The sequence below is a fragment of the Stegodyphus dumicola genome, chromosome 10 (assembly GCF_044657685.1).
Source record: "Stegodyphus dumicola isolate Sdum_Otavi_A_Nest chromosome 10, ASM4465768v1".
Taxonomy (NCBI): domain Eukaryota; kingdom Metazoa; phylum Arthropoda; class Arachnida; order Araneae; family Eresidae; genus Stegodyphus; species Stegodyphus dumicola.
The window spans coordinates 16,446,867-16,471,630 of record NC_140777.1 but is presented as its reverse complement, the minus strand read 5'-3'; the positions used below and the strand labels follow the sequence as shown (position 1 = coordinate 16,471,630).

The 24,764-nt window shown below is 34.8% G+C and overlaps 1 protein-coding gene across 2 annotated transcripts in view; it reads left to right on the top strand.

The window, feature by feature from the left end:
- LOC118197110 (TOX high mobility group box family member 3-like) overlaps positions 1–24,764 on the top strand; it is a 209,965-nt gene that overhangs the window by 104,712 nt on the left and 80,489 nt on the right. For both annotated transcript variants that reach the window (XM_085824675.1, XM_085824674.1), the window contains exons 3-4: positions 14,059–14,169; positions 24,061–24,165. In XM_085824675.1, coding sequence (XP_085680801.1) covers positions 14,059–14,169; positions 24,061–24,165 — 216 coding nt within the window. The remainder of the gene's footprint in view (positions 1–14,058; positions 14,170–24,060; positions 24,166–24,764) is intronic.

Sequence of the window (24,764 nt, the reverse complement as noted above, 5' to 3'; positions counted from 1 at the left end):
TTTGTATATAGATGGGTAATTTTAATAGAATTGTAATTAATATATTTTTCAAAAAAATATTGGATTATAGCCTATAAAATTTTTGCCATCATCTTAAAGTAGATGTGTTTCTAAGCATCTCTGCAAAAAAATTAGGATTTTTTATTCAAAATTTCCTATGATATACGCGAATTTACATTTCGGCGCGTTTTGAAATTTGGCGTATTTATTATAAGCGATAATAACGGAAATGTGGTTTAAGCGCTTTGTTAAAATTATTCGAAAGTTAGAACGATGTAACTTTTTTCCGGCTCATGCACAATGGAAGGGAAAGAAAAATAGGTTGCCAAATATTAAGGAGTTCGCCAAGTGAATTATTCTTGGCGCAAATTGAAAAACCTTACGCCAAGATAAATTTTTGAATTTCTTCGTAAATTTCTCACCAAATTTTACAAAATTTAAAATTTAAGCATAATTTGAATCGTAGAATCGAAATATGGAAAAAAATTGGTATGTTATTTCAGAAAAAAACCGATTTTGTGTCAAAGTACCTATGTTAGAATCATGCTATATATAAACCTAATATACGTATATCCTAAGTCGCGCTTTCGAGACATGAAAACGCAATTTGAATTTCGCCAATCGGAATGGGAGATATAGAACTGTCCCTTTCCCCCCCCCGCCAATGTACACAAAAGTGTTAGTAGTACTGTTTCTTCGTCTTGAACTGTCTGTTATTGAGCTGTAACTTGTTGATATGTTTCAGAACGTTAAAGGAACGTTCCGCTAGAACATTACAGGAACATGCATAGAACGTTCAAGAAATGTTGCATAAAAGTGTTAGAAGTACCACATTTTCGCGTTCTTCTGCTCATAATTGACGTGATTCAGAATGTTCAATAAGTGTTCTTTTAAAACATTACAGGAACATTCTTACAGCGTTCTAGGAAAATACCATCCAAAAGTGTTAGTAGTTCTGCATTTTGACGTTTCTGCTACCCGTTATTGGACTGTAACCTACTGACATGATTTAGAACGTTCATTTAGAACATTCCTTTAGCATTCTGCTAGAATGCAACATAAACATTTATAGAACGTTCTAAAAAGGTTATACAGAATTGTTAGTAGTACCAAGTTTTGACGGTCTGCTTAAGAACTTATACTAAGGAATGTTACAGGAGCATTCGTAGAACGTTCTAAGAAGGTTATACAAAAGAGCACTTGACGTCCATTATTGAACTACAATATATACAAGTGGTTGAAAAAGCTCTACTTGAACGTTCATGGCGTGTTGCAAACACAAGTCTTTGACTTGCTATTGTCCATTTTAGAACTGTAGCATATAGACGTGATTTAGAACATTCAACGTTCGTGAAGCACATTGAATGTATTCTTCTGCTGCTTAAGTTCTTAAAACCTTTTTTTTTTTTTTTTTTCTTTTTAAATTAAACCTCAATTTATAACTAGTTTCATTAAAGGAAAACATTCGCTTCCAAATTATTCTTTTCGAATATTAAATTCTTAAAATATAACTTTGCATTTTCGCGCATACATTTATTTTCCAGCTCCCGACCACGTCTTTTAAGCTCGCGCTCGACACATATTAAATTTTTCCCCCTAACATTAAATAATTAATTTCATTTTGTAAATAACTCCCGAGAACTCGAATGCGTATTGAATAAATAAACGATTTGTTTGTGTTATTTTTTAACTTACTCATTGTTTCCTGCTCAAAATTCTAATGGAAAAGTAGAGAGAGAGACTCTTGTGTTGGTTATGCCCACTGCCTTAATCTTTTAAATTCATTAGCCTTGCACAATTCGAAACATCTCCTCTCTTTTCCTAATGCCGAAATGTCCATTAAAGTCTGTCTAATAACGTTCTTCCATCTCCCTCCTCCTTCCCGTACTAAAAGAAGATCGACTTTAATGATATGTGCCATTTCTTAATGCATTTTCGAGAATTTCCTCTGGTATGGTTGTCAGAACATTTGTTTGGGGGAGGGGAGGGATTTTTCACGAAGAATTAACGAATTTTGTGTTTTCTGAAAAGACGTCGTATTAACTAGGGGTATCAGAACGGGACGAATGTTCCTTTAATGTTTTTGTCGGAAAGATTCTATTTTAAAATTCGCTTTTTCTTACTTTGCTTAATATGAGACCAGGCTTTTAACCACTTAAGTAATTTTTAATGATTGGTTAAGCTAATTAAATGACATTTTTTTAAAAGTAGTTTTGGTTTTCGGTATCGCATCTACGATGTTTTAATACTAATTTTAAATGGTTGTTTTACAGATGTGCCTCTCCTATTTATAACGCTTCAATGTACGCTTCTTCATTTTTGTAGGAGACCCATTTAAGTACGTATTTTCGCCATCCGAAGAAAACGTTCGCTTGCGAAGGGGGGAATATTTCAAATTGTAATTTAACAAGTATACACTTAAGCATTAAAACTAAAAAATAATGATAATAACAATATAGAAAAATTCGAAAGGTTTCAGATTTTATATTACGCCCAAAGGGGCATTTTTTTAACGTTTTGTGCTTCCTTTATTTATTAAATATCATTTTCTTCGCACTTAAACCATAAAATTCAATTCAACAGCAATATCATAAAATAATTTAAAAAGAGCATATCTTTAGAAGTTCCGTTACACAGTCTCCTGCGGTGGAGGTAAATTTTTTTTTTTTTTTTTTCGTAGTGTGTTGCCATTGCTCGCTTTGTCGTTGAATTTGTTAATCATAACTTCATTAAAGTTTTATAAAATTTGGAACAAATAATAAAACAAATTCTAAATTCCAAATTTGCGCTTCCAGACGCCCATATTCGAATGGAAGACTACGTTATTCAAAACTCGATGTCTCTAGGTTCCCCTCCCCCCCTTTTTTTTCCACAGCGCGAGAAACATACATACATTCATTGAGATTCTTCATTATTTAATTTCTTTAAATATAATGTAGGGCGATAATATTGGGTGGCAACAATTTGAAAAGTGAAACTCCGTTTGTAGTGAACCAATGCACACCTCCAAAATGAAATTAATAGCCCTTTCGGATAAATTGCCCCTTTGGCCTAAAAATAATATTCTAAGGAACTGCATGTATTGCTTTTAAATAGTTTAGCTTGTTAATTAATAACAAACTAATTAAATATGAAGGAATAATACCTTATGTTTTTCCGAATGGCAACAGACTCGAATGTAAAGGAACAAATTCGTGTTTCGGGACTAATAGCCCTTTTGGGCTAAAAATCGTTCTTATTATTTCTTACTTTTGCTAGCTTTCCAAACTTGTATTATAGCATAAAAAGTTTCGAAATAGATCTTATTTTTAAATTGAAATTCCTTAAAATGCAAGTCAGCATTAAAAACTAGCTAACTTCAATCTTAATCTTTATTTCATCTCGAATAATTTTTCAGTCTTTCAAATCAACCGTATTTAAATTTTACCTGGTCTTTTATATTCCTTTCTCTTTGCCCTTGAGTTTCATATTTAATTCTAAATTTCTCTGCACCACCGTATTTTATTGTGTTGAATGAGTTTCAAGAGATTTAAAATAATGGACCTCAGTCGCAAAACAGTTTAAATTCCTGCTTTGTTCTAAAGGTTACGCGGCGGCATTTGAATTACTTCGAATAATTAACCGAGATAATTAGGAATGTGTTTTTATTCGACAGCGGTTTCGATTAAAATTCTGAGTGTCGTCTTGGAACTGTAGCGTCGTCAGTATTTTATTCGTAAGGAATTTATTTCGGAGAATAATTAAAGTTAATTTAATGGGGCATTTCGTCACATCGAATTTAGATTAATGCGTGATTAGATTTTATAGCTCCCCGATGCGAATTTGTTTCATTTTCTAAATATCTAAAAGGAGTGTTAATTTAAATTTAGTAATTTAGTTGTTATAATCTAAATATAAATGTCTTTTATTCTATTCTCTTTCTTCTGGTTTTGCATGTCAGAATTTTATTCTCCTCTAGATTTCTAGAAAAATTAAAGGATCAACTTTTATTTATCTAAGATATAAAAGAAGTATAGGTCTCAATTAAAACCTGTAAGACTTATTTGTATAAGCTATAAAATATGTATAAGTCCTAATTAAACGTGTACGTTTTATTTATATAAGATAAAAAATGACGTATAAATTTTAATTAAACGTGTAAGTTTTATTAAGTAAATGTAGACTGGTAAGTGCTTGTATAACCTATAAATAAGTCCTAATTAAACGTTTAAGTCTTATTTATATAAGATAAAAATGACAAATAAATTTTAATTAAACTTAAGTTTTATTTATATAAAATATAAAACGGCGTTATAGATCTTAATTAAACGTATAGGTCTTATTTATATAGAATACGGATATACAGGTCTTAATTAAATGTTAAGTCTTATTTATATAAGATATACAACTTCTAAGTGTTCTTTTCTGCTATAGAAATTTTCGATTAATCGAAATCATTGCAGTAAAATCTCCGCAAGTGACCACTCACGATTCCAGATGGTGTTTGATGGAAGTGGTCGGCTTAGAGAGTTCGCGATCCGCTGCAGATGTTTATTAAGAGTGCTATCAGAAGTGCTATTAGTTTTGATCCACACTGTTTTGTCTAAATCACTAAAGTGCCCTGATCACTTTTCAAATAAAAGGATGCTGCCACTCAGTGTTATCGCCATATATTATTTTTAAAGAAATGATTGAGCGAATATAAAAATATACGCCAATATTTTATGGGGAATTCAAAGATAGGATGTTTTTAAATATCTTGTGATTTTGTTGTTGAATTTTATGTGCGGTAAGTGCGAAGAAATTAATGTAAAAGACAATTAAATAAAGTAAAAGACAAAAAGTTAACAATAAAAATACATTGATAAAACCAAACATTAGCAGGATAACTGAGAAAAGACAGGGAAAACATTTGTAAATGTTTGGCAACACTAAACATTGTATCCGGATTTCGATTTATTAGATTACGGCAAAGCATGCTAGAACTATCTATCTAAGAGGAGACATGCCTTCGTGGAGGACTTTCTAAGGCAAACCGGTTCGTAGCCTGGAATCGAACCCAGGTCAAAATACCAGTGTTCAGCGACTTTGAGGCTTGGCCCCAAATTTAATCGGAAAATTCCTGTTAGAACGCGCTCCACGATGACACCTCTCTCATTAATCATGTTGAAGGAATTTCTAAGAAAACTGGCTCGTAATTCATGTTACACTCGGGAAAAATCCCGAAAACCTACCATCGAGTAGCTTGTCAGTCTGGGTGAGAGCCCGTGTCTAACTGCCAGCATTTAATGGTTTTAACCGCTTCGTTCTCTGGCGGGGCGAAAAAAAAAATCTTGACTAAGATAGGGGCGCTTAAGGCGATCCCAGAGAGTGCATATGCATTTTAGCGCCTCTCGATTTAATGAGTTTTATTTCCATTTTCGGCCGATTCGTTAAATCCGGGTTTGTCTGTATCATGAACCGGTAATTTTATTCTTCTTTGTTTATGAAATTTCTTAAATCGAAATATGTGAAATGGACAGAAGGCTAGAAAAATTATTTCAGACTAAGAAAAGGCTCATTTTACAGAAAATAGAAAAGAACAATATTCCCATTTCCGGACGATTCGTTATATCCGGGTTTGTCTGTATCATGAACTGGTAATTTTATTCTCCTTTGTTTATGAATTTTCTTAAATCGAAATATGTGAAATGGATAGAAGGCTAGAAAAATTATTTCAGACTAAGAAAAGGCTCATTTTACAGAAAATAGAAAAGAACAATATTCCCATTTCCGGGCGATTCGTTAAATCCGAGTTTGTCTATACCACGAACTGACAATTTTGTCCCTTCGTGTATGAATTTTCTTAACTCGAAATCTGCTACGAAATGGATAGAGAGCTAGAAAAATTATTTTAGACTAAGAAAAGGTTCATTTTACAGAAAATAAAAAATAAAAAATCTAAATGTGCCCGCTTCTCTTTTTATTCGACCCCCCCCCCTCGGAACAAACTATAGAGAAAATGATGAAACAAGCGGAATCGAGAGGAAAAATGAAATTGACGTCGGTGGAGCAGAAAAAGTGCTGAAATTTTTGCTGAGTAACTGTTTTTAACAAACACTTTGGATACCCATGGAGGGAAAGTCTTATTTCTCTCTTTTTTTTCTTACATTTAAAGAAAAGGAATAGCGAAGAAAATTTTTACTCTCTTTACTTTTAAGCAAACGATAGTCGTACGTGCTTCCGTTACTCCGCAAGCTCTGTGATGTGATTGGACACGGAATGATGAGAGAAATTTAGGCATACAATTTTGGACAGTGCGAGTTGAAGTTTCCTTCCCCATTCGGTGGTCGTTCGTTTGTTCGGCTTTCTTTTGCTTGGCTCAAATTAATCATAAATTATTTATGAGTGTATGCTCAATAAATGTCTTAATAATATCCGAAAGAATGTTTCGAATGTTATCCTTTCCAACTTCAGGTCCATGTCCCAGGCAAAAAATCCAATCTTGAGGCTCCTCTCTAAAGAAAATATTGCCATTCCATTCGGATCTTTTAATTATCTTCCGCGCTGTTAGAGTATTTTGCTCATCATCTTAACCCTCTAAGCGGCAAGGCCGTATATATACGGCTTAGAATATTTGTTGTGATATCTGTAAGAACGTATATATACGTGCATATTAAAATATGTCAAAGAAATTAAGGCAATATATCAAAAGTACACAAATCCAGGTATGAAATACCAGAAGTTGTTTTTACATTAAAATGGAAAAAATAATTTTTTTCTCATAGTAGTTTTGGGAAACTTATGCTTTCTTAGCAAAAACCCTAGCCGCTCAGAGGATTCTAAACAAGAGAATGCCCACCAGCGGTTGAGTGGTCAAGTCACTAAACACTGGTAGTTCAACGTGGATTTAATTCCACGTTTTTAAAAGTGTATTTTTTAATAATTCTTTGTACCTCGGTTCTCATGAACCACAAATCCTACGACGTATCTTTCTGGTCCCAAGAGCGCTTTAAAAACGTATAAACGCACTCTGTATCTTGAAGCAAAAATCTTGCATAAATTGTAGAGGGGGGTTCCTAGCGGGGGGTGCAACGCGTAAAAGTGCGCGGACGGCGAAAATCAGGGAAGGTTGGACTCTGGCGACACCACGCCTAAATATTTGAAATTTATTAAATTCATTCTAAGTACTTGTCATATGCAAGTACTTTTCATACAATTTCTCATATGCAAGTATTTTTGCGTGTGTACGGGTTCGTAATAGATTGAATGCACAAGTTTGATGAGAAGTTAATAAAATTTATTCTTATCCCAAGAAATAAAACAAAATGCTGAAATTTCTTCTCGCAGATATTCGTACAATATCACACAGTAGTTATATTTTAAACCACTAACCCGTTAAATAGAACACAATTCAAAGCGCAGAGAAAACTAATCCGATCTGAGTAATTCGATCTCCTAAGTAAACAACAATAGCTTAGTAAAACAACTGAACTGAGATGTTTTTCTCAGGCTTTTTAAAGCTTTTTTAATCGTGCACGAGAACATTCTGGTAATTTTTATTTTTTCGACGTTTCTGGAAAGCAAAAGAGTAGAATTACGGTTACGGCTAACACACAGTTATATTTATTCAATTTGAATATAAATTAAAAGATGTACTTATTTATTAAATGTTGAATGCACGTGCTCTTGTATTTTTAGTTTTTCGGCATAGCTTTCTATTAAAATATTTCATGCCCTGCACTGCACGAGGAAATAAAACAATTTTAATTACAATTTTTCTAAAAATAGGCAACTAAGTACAAAATCCGTAACAATATCAAGTGAGTGTGAAATAAAAATTTTATTACTCATTGAGCACTTTTTTTTTAATTTTTGAGAGGGGGCGGCAATCTTAGGAAAGTATGCGGGCAGCCAGTGGCCTAAGAACGGCCGTGATAAATTGGGATAACGCGAAATTGAATTACGTATTTACCTATCGACTACAAACATTGGGGTAAATCTGTCAAGCATGACCTGTTTCTAGGAATAAGTCTTCATTATTGATAAAATGTGCGAGAAAGCGTTGTCGTCCACTTCACCGCCATGACCATCAAACCACTCCAACCTGATTGTTGCTTAATAATGTTAGCTACCAATAATTCCTTCGAGCTCGGGAAGCGCGTTCCATTTTCTTGCCCCCTCCTCGAGATGAGGAATGCATAAGGGGGGGGGTGGGAGGTGAATTTTGTAGGGAACTTCTAACATAACTACTGTCTTAACAGCTTCCCTCCTCTAAATAACATGGTACACAACCATTCATTAATGAGGCGTCTGTCAACTGGATGTCTGGATTTTGCCCAGAAGTCAAAGCCTAGGTCACGAAGTTCATTTTGCAAATATGCATGGAACATAAAACAGGTAAAAAAAATGATTTTAAAAAGTAGCTAGATTAGTTCTTGGGAAAGAGAGATAGAGAAGATTCTGAGTCGGCGCATGTATTAATTCAGGATCCCTTATATATAAAAAATTTAACAAAATCAGTCAAAAACTTAATTATTTAATTAATTACGTAAATAATAGGTGAATAATGTAGACGCGTGGAAAATAGGAGCGAGTTAAAAAGTACGATCCAGTTTCCTTAAAATGTAAAAGCGAAGACTTATGAAAGTATAATGTTACGCAATGTTCTACTTTAAGTAAACAGAAATTGTATTTTTCTCCCCCCTTCCTGCATACCTTCGTGGTGTAACGGCAACACATTCGGCGCGCGTGCGAGAGGTCCAGATTCGAGTCCCAGCGAGGGAGGGCATTGCATATTTTTCGCGTCTTCTACTTCAAATACCTAATGTCTCTACAGTGGCGCCCGAACTAAAAAAAGGGTGGTGGCTGATGATTCTTCACCACCTTTAAAAGATTATCAGTAGTGGCCGCAGTCCGACCCGCCTAACCAAACAAGTTGGTCTTATGGTCATGACAGGCCACGCCCATTTCAACAAAGGGGGGGGGGCGGAAAGGAAACACAAAATATCTAAATGGTGTGGTGTGTTTAACCTCTTCGCGACGGGCGAATCATATATGCATTTCGTACGGACGCATGTGAGGCCCGGGCGGTTCACCCGTGCACTCCTGGAGAACTGGCCAAGTGAACGGGCAGTGCAGATATGCATTTTAAGCTGAAACAATTTTTAATAGCCACTAGATGGCACTCTGTGTCCATTACATTTAAACTGAATATAGGTTTAGTATTCTGACCTTCAGATTGTTTATATTCTGGCTGTTTTTGGTATTTTGCTTGTCAGCTGTGGCTGGGGAGGGGGGAAATCGTAATGTAAACAAACGCAGCTCGGCTCTTTAAATCGCTGCGTGCTAATGAAAACATTAAAACATTCTCGTATCTGATTTATATCCAATTCCTTTTTTATTCTATTTTTTTCCTCTACTTTGTACCGTCTTTTACGGTTACTGTGCGGAGTTTTTTTACATTTTGCATTGCCTTCAGATATATTTCCGTTCCTTCTTTTTTTATTTAGGAAAGCCTCACCTCCAGTCTATTATGACCAGAAGGAGGCGCTATTTTTCAGAGGAAGAATACCCTAGTATGGTTAGTGAACCATTTACTAACGCAAATGAGAGTACTGATTCATTTTCTAAGGAGTTAAAAAGTGATACTTTTTCTAAGAGTTACAAGGTGATACTTCTCTGTGCTTCAAAATTTACCACGCTCGTTTTCATTTTAAATTTTGTTACTTCTTACTGTAAATAGTCTTTATTGTGTTCTTTTTAATAATTTTAAACTTTATTGATAGATTTTATCAATTAAAACTTTAGAATAATTTGAATAGCTCTTCCGAAAAGTATTATGGAAGATAAGCAATTTTTTAAGTATATTTCCATGTAAAATAAAGAAATAAATGTTTTAAGGGCTAATTTTAACATATATAAGAGCTCAAGTAATAATCTAAAATGATACCAAAAATTACGATGCTAGAAGCGAAACTTTTGTTTTTCTGATTTTTGTTATACTCGTAAAATTAGGCTTAACGATGCAAAACCTCCGTCCTGTACGGTGATTGCCTTCGATTCTCTTCCGTCCCGCACGAGCGTTTTAAACAAAGGTGCGCCGTCGCGAAAAGGTTAATTATGACAAAGCACACTAGGGCTATCTGCCTAAGGGTAGGGATGCCTTTGTGGAGGACTTTCTAAGGAAAACAGGCTCGTATACACGTTACACATGAGGAAAACCACGAAAACGCCCATGCAGCCAGCCCGTTCGCGGGATTCGAACCTCGAACCGAACTAACTACCAGTGTTCAGCGACTTTACCGCTCGGCCGCTGGTGGGCCCCAAAATATCTAAATGAAAATAATCATGTGTTAATAATTAATTATAAACATAAAAGTGAAGAAAAAGAACAAATACAAACATTTACACAAGAGCAGACACCAAAGACAAAAACAGGGGAAAAAAGTGTTAACAACAAATTAGTAAAATAAACCAAATAGTGATGGCAATAAAATGCAAAAATCATACACTGATGACCACTGCCCGGGGCTCACCGTGAATAATTTTTATCACAGATTTACATAATTGTGCGAAATCTTTATAGCATGAAAAGGGATTTTCAAAATCAATGTTTTTATTGTTTCTTAAGCCATCAAAGTAGGGACAGACATCGAGGAAATGCTTAGCATCACCAAACAGACCAAATAGTTTACATTTATCTTCGTTCTGTATCTTAAACCCAGCGAAGTATCCCGGGAAACGCCCATGTCCGGTCAGAAACTGGTGAACTTCAAAATCATAGTTTAAAAAGGTGTTCTCTCCCTCCTTTCTGCATGCCTTTGTGGTGTGATGGTTAACACATTCGGCGCGTGTTCTTGAGGTCCAGGTTCGAGTTCTGGTGAGAGGCACTGCATATTTATCATGTCTTCTGCTTCAAATATATCTAATGTCTCTAGAACCATACAAAAAGTGACTGTTTTTATTTAAAAGGCAATGACAGCGAAATGAGAAAATTTTCTCAAAATCATAAAAGTTATGCTGCGAAATAGCAAAAACGGAAAATGTTGGAAACTTAAAAACAAAACAAGTTCTCCCTCAGGGGAAAAAAAGGGGGAGACGGAAAGTGTTCAGATTTTAACGATCGCCCAAAGAATTTGCTAAAGTTTTACGCTGTCGCTGAAATTGCAGCAGCAGGTTTCCGAAACACTTGGACCCGCGTTGTGTTCGGCTATCAGCTGAGCCACTGTTTGACGCCGATTTTTCTGTACCAAGTGAGACACTCTCCGACGTCCTTTTTCTCTGATGACGCGTGGATAATCCAACAACTTGGTATCTACTGCTGGTTTCTGTGTCATAAATATTAACAACGGCAGATCCCGAACAACCAACCAGTCGTGCAGTTTCAGAGATACTCGTTCACGTTACAATCTGCCCTGTATCAAATTCGCTTAGATCAGCAGCCTTTACCATCACTCGAAAAAGAAAGTGCAAGAATGATTCCTTACTTTGATAGTTTTTAGAAGGCCTGTGTCAGCAGGAAATTTATTCTGTTGTTGCAGGCACCTCAAATAGCCCCGGTTTGAGACTTGACATTCTTTGTATCATAGAAAAGACATTTATCAGGGGATTGCAGGGATCAAAAGAGGAATAACCCTGTCCAGTGTGTTGTGAGACTGTATGAGCGTGGACTCTGGAAGTAATTCGCTACAGCGAGGTAAAAATATTACAGTACAGTAAATATGTGTACGTGTCAGACGTGAGTATTATAAACAGATGTGTTAAGTGGGATTATAACAGTGCGTAGTATATGGACGTGAATTTATGTCAATTTCAAGCAGCTCATACCTAAAGTTGTCACAGTAACTGGCATCCTCGTTGGTGACGGCTTTATTATAAAAAGTTACTGTTGAGTTTGTTAATGAAAGTAACCAAATGTTGGATTTTGAGGTCTCTGTGCAATTGCGCACTTCGAATGAAGCTTCGAACTACTTCCAGTAGTTTTACGCAAAAAATTATTCTCAAAAACCTACAATTTGTTGATATCAATCTTGGAGGCAGCGCTCCAAGCAGGGGAAGCATATATTAGGGTGGATCTTAACCTTTTGCGGCACAGTGTGTCCGGTCTGGACACACCTAAAAATTTCACTCTGTACGCAGAGAAAAATTGAATGAAAAAGGATTTATAGGTTACTATAGGTTACTTTGAACCGTCTTTATTTATAGTAGATGGCAGCTCAACACAAACTAGTCCATATATTTTAGGCATGTTGAGTTTTTTAAGACCCTCATTTTTCAAAGAAATCTTCCAGATTTTTTTTTTTTTTTTAGGGTATAAAAGGAATTGTTTAAAAAGAAATTTCTGTGTTATTTTTTTGGCTGTATGCTAATCTCCTTGTTCTATGTTAGTTTAAAATTTTTACCTTGAAATCTTGCCTAAAATCTAACGGCGAACCTTAGGTGGGCGTAGACCGGGTTCACCGATCATCTAGGACAACTGAGAGTCTGTATTCTTTGTTTCTCCGCATCTCATCGGTCAGTTCATTGACAACAATGCTCGTTTCAGCACTCTTTTCGAAGCTCTCACTTTGGGCACACCCACAGAATTAAACGATAAATGCTATCTTCACAAAATTTTACTTGTGTACTCCTCTAGGCCTAATTAGAGTGCCTACTTTTTTTTTTTTAAATCAAAACTCCAACTTTAAAGGGTTAATAAAGAGGTATAAATACGCTTTTTTTACGGGCTTGATCTAATGGGGTTGAGGAGTCGATTAATGTTCTGAGCTTTCTTGAAACACCGATTGCCTTTCCAATAGCCATGGGTATGTGAGTTTTCCATGTAAGACAGCCGTTAAAACGGACTCCCAAATAGGTGGCCTGACTTTGGGCTTTCGTGAAAGAGAATGAGATCTTCATCCATGTTTTTTCGTCTGTCACGTCCTATGAGGAGATGATTCCTTACCTTCTCCCGCAGCAGTTAAATACCATTCCCACTTAATACCTCTACGTTATCCAGACGTGTTCATTGAGAAATGTGAGGACGGTCATAATGTTTTGACTCTTCAGTGTATGCTTGCATTTATTTATATTCTGATTATGCTCTAGGTTATATATTTTTGAGAAAGTGTAAGGGGACTGTTGGAAAAAAACCATTCTTTAAAAAAAGTGTCGATGGAATAAAAAGGTTGGGAACCCCACTTCTGGAATAACTATAATTCTCTTAAATATTCGCATAGTTCATATATGCTGAATACGTCCTAGAAATATTGATGCAAAAAAAAATTATATAAATAAATTTAAGCAAGAAAATCTCCTCCCTTTTTTTATATACTAATTTTATCGTTCGAAAATCGAAAGAGGAAAATTAGGCAAGTCATTTAATTTCCGAAAGATGTGGTCACAACCAAAACATAAATGAAATATATTCATGGATAAACTACGGTAATTATCGTAATATTACTCTTTTAAAAGAAACCCACATTTCACGAAGAATACACAGTAATATTAGCATTATAATATCTAATAAGTTATCTTCGTTTCTACTTCCCTCTAACTGCAATTTCGCCCGTTCTTATTGTTGTCTCTGCTACTTCTTGAGCCTCCAATCACCCATAAACTGTTAGAGAAGGTGAATGTGCAGCCGACTCGGCGAAATTGCAGACGGAATGTGAATCTGCTTCGACGTGATGGGTCAGTTCTTGTATTACGCCAGCGTATAAAATTCGATAGATAGAAGGGAAAGGTTCGGCGTGACTTTCGCAGGTATCTTGCGAAATATTATTTTTGTTAGTGAGGCGAAAACAATTACTACACGGAGTATTCAAAATTCAGGGAGATCGTTCTCTGAACGCAATTTGAAAGAGGAAAAAAACGCGAATATTTTTCAAATTTTCGGAAACTGGCGCTAAAAAATTAGGTGATTGCGATAACACGTGCACATCCAAAGATTTATAAAATCTAAATTAGGAACAAATGAAACAAAATATTAACTAAAATTATTATAGAGTGGGCATTCGTATTTTCATGATTGTGTAGAGTATTGAATATGTCAAAATGCATGTTTTGCTTATTTGTTTCGTTATAAATATTGATTTCAGAATTTTGTTTTTCTTCCAGACGTTTCATACTCCAAGTTTCGGGGACGAAGAGTTTGAAATTCCGCCTTTAACTTACGCTCCAACTGCAGCTGCTACCAGGTGTAGTGGTCAAGGAGTTTTCGGAAACCAGGTAAGCGAACGATATTAATTGTAAGCATATTTCCCAAATGATTTACCAGTTAACCTGTTTAGAATTCCAGAAAGTAATAATATTGCTCCAGTTCTGAAATTTGTCAACGTGTGACATTTTTAAACCTTGCTTTCGAAACATTAAAAAAGTTAAATTCCTTTAATTCTCACCAGGGGAGTATGCTTGGAAATATGGTAAATAATATATTACTTATCCTATGTAATTTGGTAATAGGCTTTCTTAATGAATAAATTATTCATCTGAATTAATTGGATAGTTTTCTAAATTGCTCTTTACAAAATACTATAAAGATAGCTTTCGTTAGAGTTAAAAATTTAAATAAAAATTTTTTTGTTGTTTAATAAAAACTTTGTTTGATCATTTCAAAAGCACTCATTAACTCATTATGTATTAGTCATTTCCTATTACTTAAAGCTTTTGCTTTCTGATTTCGAAGCCTTTTCCTTCAGTTTAATTACGGGGGAAGGGAAAAAGACAAGCACAGACAGATTGAACTTTCGAAATGAATGTGATTTATGACGAATTGCAATAAGATCGAAAACTCAAAATTTACTGCCTTTGCCGCCGTTTCAACATTGATTTATTAGTACCAGCTAAGCAAACTCACTAACCATTTATGATTATAAAGTGTTTTTTTTTCTATACAAATTGTTTACTGCTATCTTAAGAACCGCAAATGAAACTCATTTTATATGGCATATACCTTACCACGGGGTCTTACCAAAGATCTTTTGTAAACAAAATAAAACTAGTAAGATGATCTTTTAAAAGTTCATAAAGAACACAACTAAACAAGATCCTCACTTTAGAAGAAGCATTGAAGCATTCTCACAATTTCAAACTCAAAAGTAAAAACAAAAGTGATACATTCTTTAATATTACAAAAAGTTAAATTCAAAATCAAAAGGAGATCAAAATTTACATAATCTTTTAAATTAAAGTTTAACAAAAAGTAGTTTTAATTAAACATTTAAAGATCAAACAAAAAAATTGAGTTATTTTAAATCTGCAAAAACTTTAAAACAAAATGATTGGAAATGTTTACTTTTGATTTAAACAATACTTAAAATGTTTACTTTTGATTTTGGTATTTTTGTGTTTCAGGGTTTTTATTTTTACGTTTTTATGGTTTTTACTGCAATAGAAGTCTAAAAATTCTAATTAAAATATATTGTAAAAGAAATTTATTATAACAGTTTATGGTTTAATTGAATTTCTGTTCTTTGGAGATGGTATTAAAAAGTTTTCTAATGATAAATTATATGTTTATTACTTGGCAGCTTTACCGCAAGTTATGGGCGTATTAGTTTATTCTTAATTACTCTGTTTAGAATTTTCATTCTAATTTAATAGCAGCTTTGAGCGCTATTTTAGTACAGCCTGCTATCAATATATTATCTCCAAGAAACTTTTTTGTTTTTCTCGCCAATTTAAGGCTAAACTGTCTAAAACGACTTCCACATTATTTACGATAACCCTTCTTACATTTCATCACAGTTACATTTCCAAACATTTCGTTTTGACGTTTTTGCAGACATGTAAGTTGATTTTAATTTCCTTCATGAGATTGATCTGTAAATGTCTAATTAACTACTTTTTGTTAAACTTTAATTTGAAAGATTATATAAATTTTGATCTTCTTTTGATTTTGAATTTAACTTTTTTTTAATATTAAAGAATGTATCACTTCTGTTTTTACTTTTGAGTTTGAGTCTGAAATTGAGAGAATGCTTTTTCTAAAGTGAGGATCCTGTTTAATTTTGTTCTTCATGAACTTAATTTAAAAGTTTATCTTACTTGTTTTATTTTGTTTATGAAAGATCGTTTGGCTCAAATGGATTAATGTCTTTCTATTGATTTAGATTGTACTTGACTTCTGATATGGCTCTGCAGAATATTAATTGGGTCCTTACTTGGAAGAAGGACGAAACACTCTCGCTTAATTCAGTTGTTAATTGATAGCAGATTGGTTAGTTCCCCTTGACGAGTCAAATAATCTCTAGTCAATGACAATAACTACTTATTCAATACTTAAAATGTTTACTTTTGATTATGGTCTTTTTGCGATTCAGGATTTTTCTTTTTACTTTTTTATGGTTTTTTTACTAAATAGAAGTCTAGAAATAATAATTTAAAATACTGTATAAAAAAGTTAGGGTTTTCATCCGCAGAGAACCCGTTGGCGCTTCGGGAAAGAACCCGTTGGCGCCGTTGCATTTTTGCTCGCCAAGCTCGCGGTTCATCGACGATAAGCCGGGCCGTAAGCGTGATATTTTGTAAACGTGATTTTTAGTGCATGTAAATTCAAGTTAGCAGACAAAACAATATATTAAGCATATGGTAGTAAAAATTCGTAGATGTAAATCTAACCGGTTAAACGTGATATACGAAAATTAATTTGTATTAAATTCAAGTTAGCACAGAAGCATTTATAACGGAAATAAAAATTCATTTAAAAAACATAAATTAGTATTAATATACTGAAATTAACTGGTTAAACGTGATATACGAAAAAAATTTGTCTTAAATTACAGTTAACTCAACAATATATTCCTTACACCAGCAGTGATTTGCTAATTTTGATGACGATGGCGATGCATCAAACTATTCTGTCATCTTATATAATCAGTAATATTTTTTGTTTCAATTTAATCATTTATTTATGTCACACCTGCCATCCTCTGAAAGGTTATTGTTAGAAAAGCATTAACAATATATTATCTTGTTAAAATTTTACGCCGTAAAAATTTATTTATTCTCATAATTTTAGATGACAATAACAAAAATAAAAAGCATTACTTAATTATTTAAAATGCACATTTTTGCGGCCTACGAAAACAGATTATTTTAGAGGTTAGAAACCTCAGGGTTCTTAGAGCTGTTAATAATTAAGACAACGTGAACAGCCGTGTTACAAATTAGAATTCACCCCTCCCGCCGTATTTTCTTCCTTTCATACCGAACCGAGAACCGGCATCTTATCTACGAAAATACTATCTATTCGTTGTTAAAAAAATTCAGAAAAAATAATAATAAATAAGAGAATAATAATATAAATCTGCAAATGCAAACAACGACAGTGATATTTCAACAAAATTTGAATGCAAGAGGAATAGTTGCAAACTTCGAACAAGCGAATAGGATAAATACTCTGGGTTACCAGGTTGAACTATTATCGTCAAAGTTGGCGATGTTTACATTTACCGGGTTCTCTGCGGAAGTGCTTCCAAAATTTATATTAATTTAGGGTTTTAATTAAATTTCTGTTCCTTGGAGATGGTTATACTTACTGCCCCTCCTTACTCAACTTTAAAATCCTTACCCAGCTTTTATTTTTCACAATCATTTGCCAAATTTAAAAAACAAAAAATTAATTTTGTCCGAATAACAAAATCTAAATTTTAATACTGTCTTCCGGTTTCTATACTATCTTTGTAAACGTTTTATGCTCGTTATGAAAGAATAAAATTATATAAAGTTTGACTCCCATAGGACAAAAACTGACTGGGATACGTAATTTCGAAATTTGCAATTTTTGATATCATTTTCAACTTGCCTTGGAATATTGGTTGATTAAGTTAGAATAATTCGAAGAAATAAGTTTAAAATGAAGTGCAGCATAAAATGTTTAAATTAACAGAACGTACTAAGAAGTCATGTAGTATCCACATCAGATTCTTTTTTAAATTTTCCCCTCCCTTCATTAAATAAATAGCGATCTTATTCACAAAATGCCCCAGCACGATTCAGTCATTATGTAGCTTTATTTTCATTAATTAAAAATGAAAAATATGTGTACTTCATTGAATTTTTTATACGATTACCAGATAATGATTGTAACGTGGAAACGAGTCAGTTCCCTTAGAAAGCCTTCTATGAAGGCAGATAGCCCTCGAGGCTTCGCCGTAACCATAATCACATTCATCTCCTAATATCTTAAAACGGATATCAAAAATGTTCGCAAATTGTAAATCACATAATTAAATTATAACATCCTATCGATTTTATTACAAGAATCTTAAAAGATGACAGTTTCATAATATTTCACTTGCTTTCTAAAATGAAAGCGTTAAATTTAATAAATTCTGTTTTAAACGGCTTTGTCAATCATGGCTGTCTATGGCTTCGAAACAAAGAAAAAATAAATTAAACAAGATGATGTTTTCTGGTGTTTTTGAACACTGAGTTAGCATTTTATCTGTTGATAATGTGAATAAACTTTGTGAACAAACATGCCAAAAGAACCAAAACATTAACCCAAAATTTGGAATTTTTTTTAGAACTCCAAACGCTAAATATTTTTTATAGGTGAAGATATCAGGAACAAAGAATCCGCGGATACTTTATATTCCAAATATAAACAGTACATCAAATATATATGTAAGATAAAAAATATGTAAATCAAAATTATAATTTGAACTAGTAAGGGATAACCCATAATTTCCCATCTCTATTCTAAAAATCGTATTTTCTGGACTGCATCATTTTGTTAGCAATTTCCACAGTTTACCGCCAGATGGCGTCATGATCATTCAAAGCGTTTGTAATAATGAAAACGTGACGGAGAGAATGTAACTTTTGTGGGCGCGGTGTAGATATAACACTTAGTCGTTTAATATTCAATTTCGACCATTAAATTTATAAGGTATTTCTTTCGCCTTCTTCGCATGCCTTCCTGGTGTAAGGTTCAGCACACTCGGCGCGTATTCAAGATGTCCGTGTTTCGAGTCCCGGCGAAGGCCACTGCTCATTTTTCATGTCTCCGGCTTCGAAGTAGCCTAAAACAAAGTAACATCCTTAATAAATCGATTTTTAGTGCAATTTTTACATTATTATAATAGACAAATGGCCCTGCTAATACAGAGTTGGATTATAAGATGGTTAAACGATGGTTCTTTAATTTAAACAACACAAGTTTTTAAATTTCCTCATCGTACCACTTGTCGTGTGACGACATTCAGTCAACTGCATTGCCATCCGTGTGTCCAGCGACAATTAGATTAAGGTTGGGCAAGTTGCATATGCAATAAATAAATAAATAAATAAACAAAAATCTGAAAGTTTTGGATTTTACATTACGCCCAAAGGGGCGTTTATTTTAACGTTTTGTGTGTTATCTTTATTAAATATCATATTCTTCGCACTTAAACCACATAAAATTCAATTCAACAGCAATATCGCAAAATAATTTAGAAACAGCATATCTTTAGGATTTCCGATACACAGTTTCGCGCGCTGGAGATGATATTTTTTTTTTTTTTTTTTTCTTTTTCTGTACGGTGTTGCTATTGCTCGCTTTGAAATCGTTGAGTTTGTTAATCAAAAGTTCGTTAAAGCTTTACAAAATATGAAATAGGTAATAAAAACATTTCTAAATTTGGGCTTCTAGATGCCCATATGCGAGTCGAGGACTACATTATTCAAAATTTGCTGCCTCTAGGTATCGTCGTTTTTTCACAATGCGAGAAACATACATTTATGCAGATTCTTCATTATTTAGTTTTTTTAAATATAGTACACTGACTGCCAATAAGTATTTGGACACCTATGCAAATGACGATATCTGCGGCCTTAAGGTACGTTACGGACTCCGCCGGTATATATCGTGTAGGAAACAGCATCGGCTCTAGTCGCATGCAAGATGCCTCGCAGTTCGGAGCTCTCTGATTTCGAGAAAAGTATAATTATAGGGTATCACAAATGTGGCCGATCCTTAAGGGACATATCTAGCGATTCTGAAGTACCCAAACTCGACAGGGCCTATGTGATTAAGAAGTGGAAGGTGAGCGGTGATTGTCGGAATGTGCCCCGAGTCGGCAGACCAACGAAACTGGGAGATAGAGACCGACGACTGCTGTTTCGAGAAATTCGGAAGAACCGCACCCAACCGATGGTCCCCATCCGCGAGGAGTTTCAACAGGCATCCGGGAGTATTGTTTCAATGAATACCATCCGTAAGGAAGCGCATCTGCTTGATTTTCATGGTCGTGCTGCTGCCCATAAGCCTTTGATCACAAAGTCTAACCGCGCTGCTCGGTTAATGTGGTGCCAAGCGCATCGAAATTGGACCGTAGATTAGTGGAAACGGGTTCTTTGGAGTGACGAATCAAGGTTCACCCTTTACCTTTCGGATGGTAGGGTCTGGGTCTGGCGTCTACCTGGAGAACGTCTCCTCCCAGAATGCATTGTGCCAACAGTCAAGTTCGTCGGAGGTGGAATTATGGTCTGGGGGTGTTTCTCTTGGTATGGGCTGGGACCCTTGGTCCCCATTCATGGTAAGCTCAACTCCGATGCCTACTGCACTATTTTGGATGACAATGTGCTTCCTACGTTGTGGCAGTTTTACGGGTTGGACCCCTGTTACTTTCAGGACGACAATGCCAGTTGTCATGTTTCGACGTTAACCAAGGCTTGGTATGGTGCCAATTGAGTTCATCGAATGGACTGGCCTGCCCAGAGTCCAGACTTGAACCCTATCGAGAACCTCTGGGACGAAGTTGCATTGCCGAATTTAGGGGTGCACTACCCGTGCAAAATCGGTGAAGGATTTTCTATGTCTTCTCCAAGCCGAGTGGAAGAAAATACCACTAGCTGTCATACAAAGACTTGTGGAAAGTATGCCTCGGAGGGTCCACGCTGTAATTACCTCTCGTGGAGGCTCTACCAGCTATTGATTTTGAATAAAGTTAGCTTTTCTTTTCTATCACAGGTGTCCAAATACTTATTGGTAGTACGTGAAACAACGCAGAAAGTGAACCAACGCAAAATATCAAAACGAAATTAATAGTCTTTCTGGGCTAACGATCTTTGGGCTAATGAAATAAGTAAATAAAAATTATGGATGGTCATAATATCTTGTCGTTGCGGATATTTAGTATCGTTGCGAGCGTACGGACTCCTAATAGACTGAATGCACACAGGATCGATGATATGCTGATAAGATTTATGTTATCAAAAGAAACACTTCAGAATTCTGGAACATTCCACAAAAGTACTCGTAGAGCTCTTTACGGTATCATACAGTGTGATAAGTCGTTACATTTCGAACTATAAGAACGTTAAACCCAAGATAATACAAAGCGCGCCTAAAGAGCGAAGCTAACCCGGAGATATCTCAATACTCCGAACTCACACTGAGCTAATAACTTCGAACAGATGGTTTCTCCGATCTTATGTAGTTTTTCACCCGACAACCGAGATATTTCTAGTACTTTCTACTTCTCGGAATTACTGGATAGCATATGAGGGCCGAATTAGTGTTTGCTACACAGAGCATCAATTACACTTATCCAATTACAATACCCATTACAGTTATACAAAGACTAGACCAAAATGTCGCCAAGTGTTCGCCAAATTCGGCGACTTTCTTTGATTTATCGGGAAATTCGCGAGATAGCTATTTAACATTAAGTTATGTTAAATAGCTATTTAACATTAAGTTATGTTAAATAGCTACTCTAGATTTTCATGTCGCATACAAAAAAACAAAAAAACAACAACAACAAAAAAAAAATTTCACATATAATCACACTAAAATCATCTATCTACGTACAAAATTTATAACATTACAATAAAATCCCATGAAATATACTCTTTTGGATAAAATTTATGAACAGGAGGAACTTTATACGACTTACAGAACCAGTATTTTGAGTCCTACCACCTACGGCTTAAGTCGTGCTATGTTTAAATTTGGAAAATTATAATAAAACCTTCCATTCCTCAATTAAATTATTTATACAATTAATTACAACAATGATCGCAAAGATATTTTTCATTTTCTTGTCAATTCCAACACATAAGTCGTGTACACAAGGCACTGAATCGTATTCTCTTCGCGAGCTTCCTCACAAATATTACTGGCAGACGATCACGATGTGAAACAATATGGTTGACTAGGGGATAACTCGTTTTACCGAAAGAGGTACAGTTAGCTTGATATTACGCCTAAAATTTAAAAGGCACGACTTGAGCGGTGATACGATTTTCGTAACCTTATCCTCAGCATGTCTCTTTCACAATATCACCTATGTTTGTTCGGTATTCCAGTGACTAAAATTATCGTTTCCATCATAATCAATAATGCATGATTACACTTGAAATGTTACGTTTCAGGAGCTAAATTTATAAATTATCATTAACCCTTTGAATTAAAAAAAAAAATTACCCCGTTTTCTGACCAGGTGAACAAAATATGTGATAAATAGGCGTTTGCATGGTTTTCTCCATGTATAACGTGTATACGAGCCAGTTTCCCTTTGAAAGTCCTCCACTAAGGCATCCCTCCCTTTTGGCAAATAACCCTCGTCTGCTTTACCGTATTCAAGTAAACTAAACCGTGAAAGCGAATTCATTGGTGAAATAAAGAGTAAATGCAAAGAATGGTGCAATCGTCAAAAAACATTTAAAATAATTGTATTGTTACGAATTTTGTACATAGATAAATGATTTTAGTGCAGTTATATGTGAAATTGTTGTAATTTACTGTACACTTTATAACATGAAAATATAGAGAGATGATGCAGTGCCGGAAAAATAGGAATACGGGGAACAAATGTGTCTAACATTGAAAGTTAATGGCTAATTTGGCGAGATATCGCCAAACTAGAAACGGTTTTGGCAAATAAATTTTGCGACAAATCGCAAAAAGCCGCCAAACTTGGCGAAATTTTGGTTTAGTCTTTTTATATTACCGTAATAGGTATTGTAATTGATTTCAGATGCAACTGCAACCGTTCCCGGCCTCATATGCCTTCCAGTAATTTCGGGAAGTATTAGACATTTCTAGGCGGCCGGGTGAAAACGATATAAGACTGAGAGCATCTCCCCTCCGTTGTTGTGGTTGTGAGTTGTTAATGCAGAGCAACTTCGGAGTATTGAGTTATCTGTGAAAGCTTCGTCTTTTGGAGCCCTTTGCATTGCGTTGTGTTTAACGTTCATAGTAGTTTGAAGTGTAACTGATGGTTGTACTCTGTGATACTGTAAACACCTGTGCGAGTATTTCTGTGGAAAGTTCCAGAACTCTGACGTGTTACTTTTGATAAAGTACATTTCTCAATCTATCATGATGTGCATTCAATCTATTACGAATCCGAACGCACGAAACACTATGTTAATGTCTATTGGCGATGTCTGGAAGTAAAATGAGAGGAGAAACGCTTAAAAATTCAGGCAAAAGTTAAACGTTTCGCCTTTGATTCGAGTTTGTTGCCATTTGACAAAGTTAAAATATTTATTTTTCAAACTGAATCTGTCTGTTGTGGATTAACAAACTACGCTATTTCAAAGCAATAAATGCCGTTCTTAAGAACATTGGATTATTACTTTTGAATCGGGGTGATTTAAATAATAAAAATGTATTTAATTCATGATCTGTCTAATTAAATATATTCAACATTTTCATAGAATGATGTTGTATATTTTCTATTATTTATTTCACATTTTGTAAAACTTTTAATTACTTTTTGATTAACAGACTCAACGATTTGTAAGTGAGAAGTGGCAACACTCTACGGAATTAAAAATTTTTATCTCCAGCGCGCAAGACGGAATTTCTAATTCTGGAATTTATCGGAAATTTTAAATATACGCTCTTTATAAATATATGTGATTTCGCTTTGTATATGGCATAAGGGGGGGTTAGTTAAGTAAGTGCAACAGCAGACTGGTAGACGGCGAGCTCAGCGAGAGCGCAAAAAACCTCAGTTCTCTTAGGTGACGGTTAAAATCTGAAACCTTTCACATTTTGTATTTATTTATTTTAACTTAGGTTTTTAACTATTTGAGTTATTAATGTTAATAATTATGTTCAGTGATATATATATATCAACACAACCATAATGTTTACTATTTTGTCTTTTCATGGTCCAGGTTCCTGTGGAATATTTAAAGCGCAAGCTAAGTTGTGACCAAATCTACGTCTATTTACCGAGGCACGAAGAGAATTTCACCGATTGCAGGATTTACAACCAACACGTATGTATTCATTTTTATTTCCTCGTATTCCATTAAGAAGCGCACCCTTTCCACTTCTTTGTGTATTCTAGCTTCCGTGAATTGTAAATACAGTACAAAATCCGAAATCCGGAAACGTCAGGACTTCTGCAATACCGGATTTTAGATCATCAGTTTAAATCTTAATAATATGACGTGCAGACCTGCAACACTGCGGCTTCACTCATTGTTTAGGTCCACTGGAACAATGATACACCCCTTACGTACACAGGGCCGGTGCTAGAGTAGGTGCAACCTCCGCTGCCGCACCGGGTATCAGAACTGTACAGAAGAATTAGAGGTGACAAAATTTTTAGAATTTGAGAAGGTAACCCGTAGAAGAATTTTGTACTCTGACGTGTAATCATAGAGATTACACGAGGTGGTAAAACTCTAACTAACTCCGGCACTGTCCCTCCAGCAACTACTCAGTGACCCATCCTAGCCAGCATCAATCCTGTCTATCTATCACAAGAACAGCTCTCGACAGTTAGTCTTCAAATGTCTGTTGCCGTAGAAACAAAGAATATGTTTTGTTAAGAAGGAAAGCTTCGCAGCAGCAGGAGTGGCTCCATTCGATA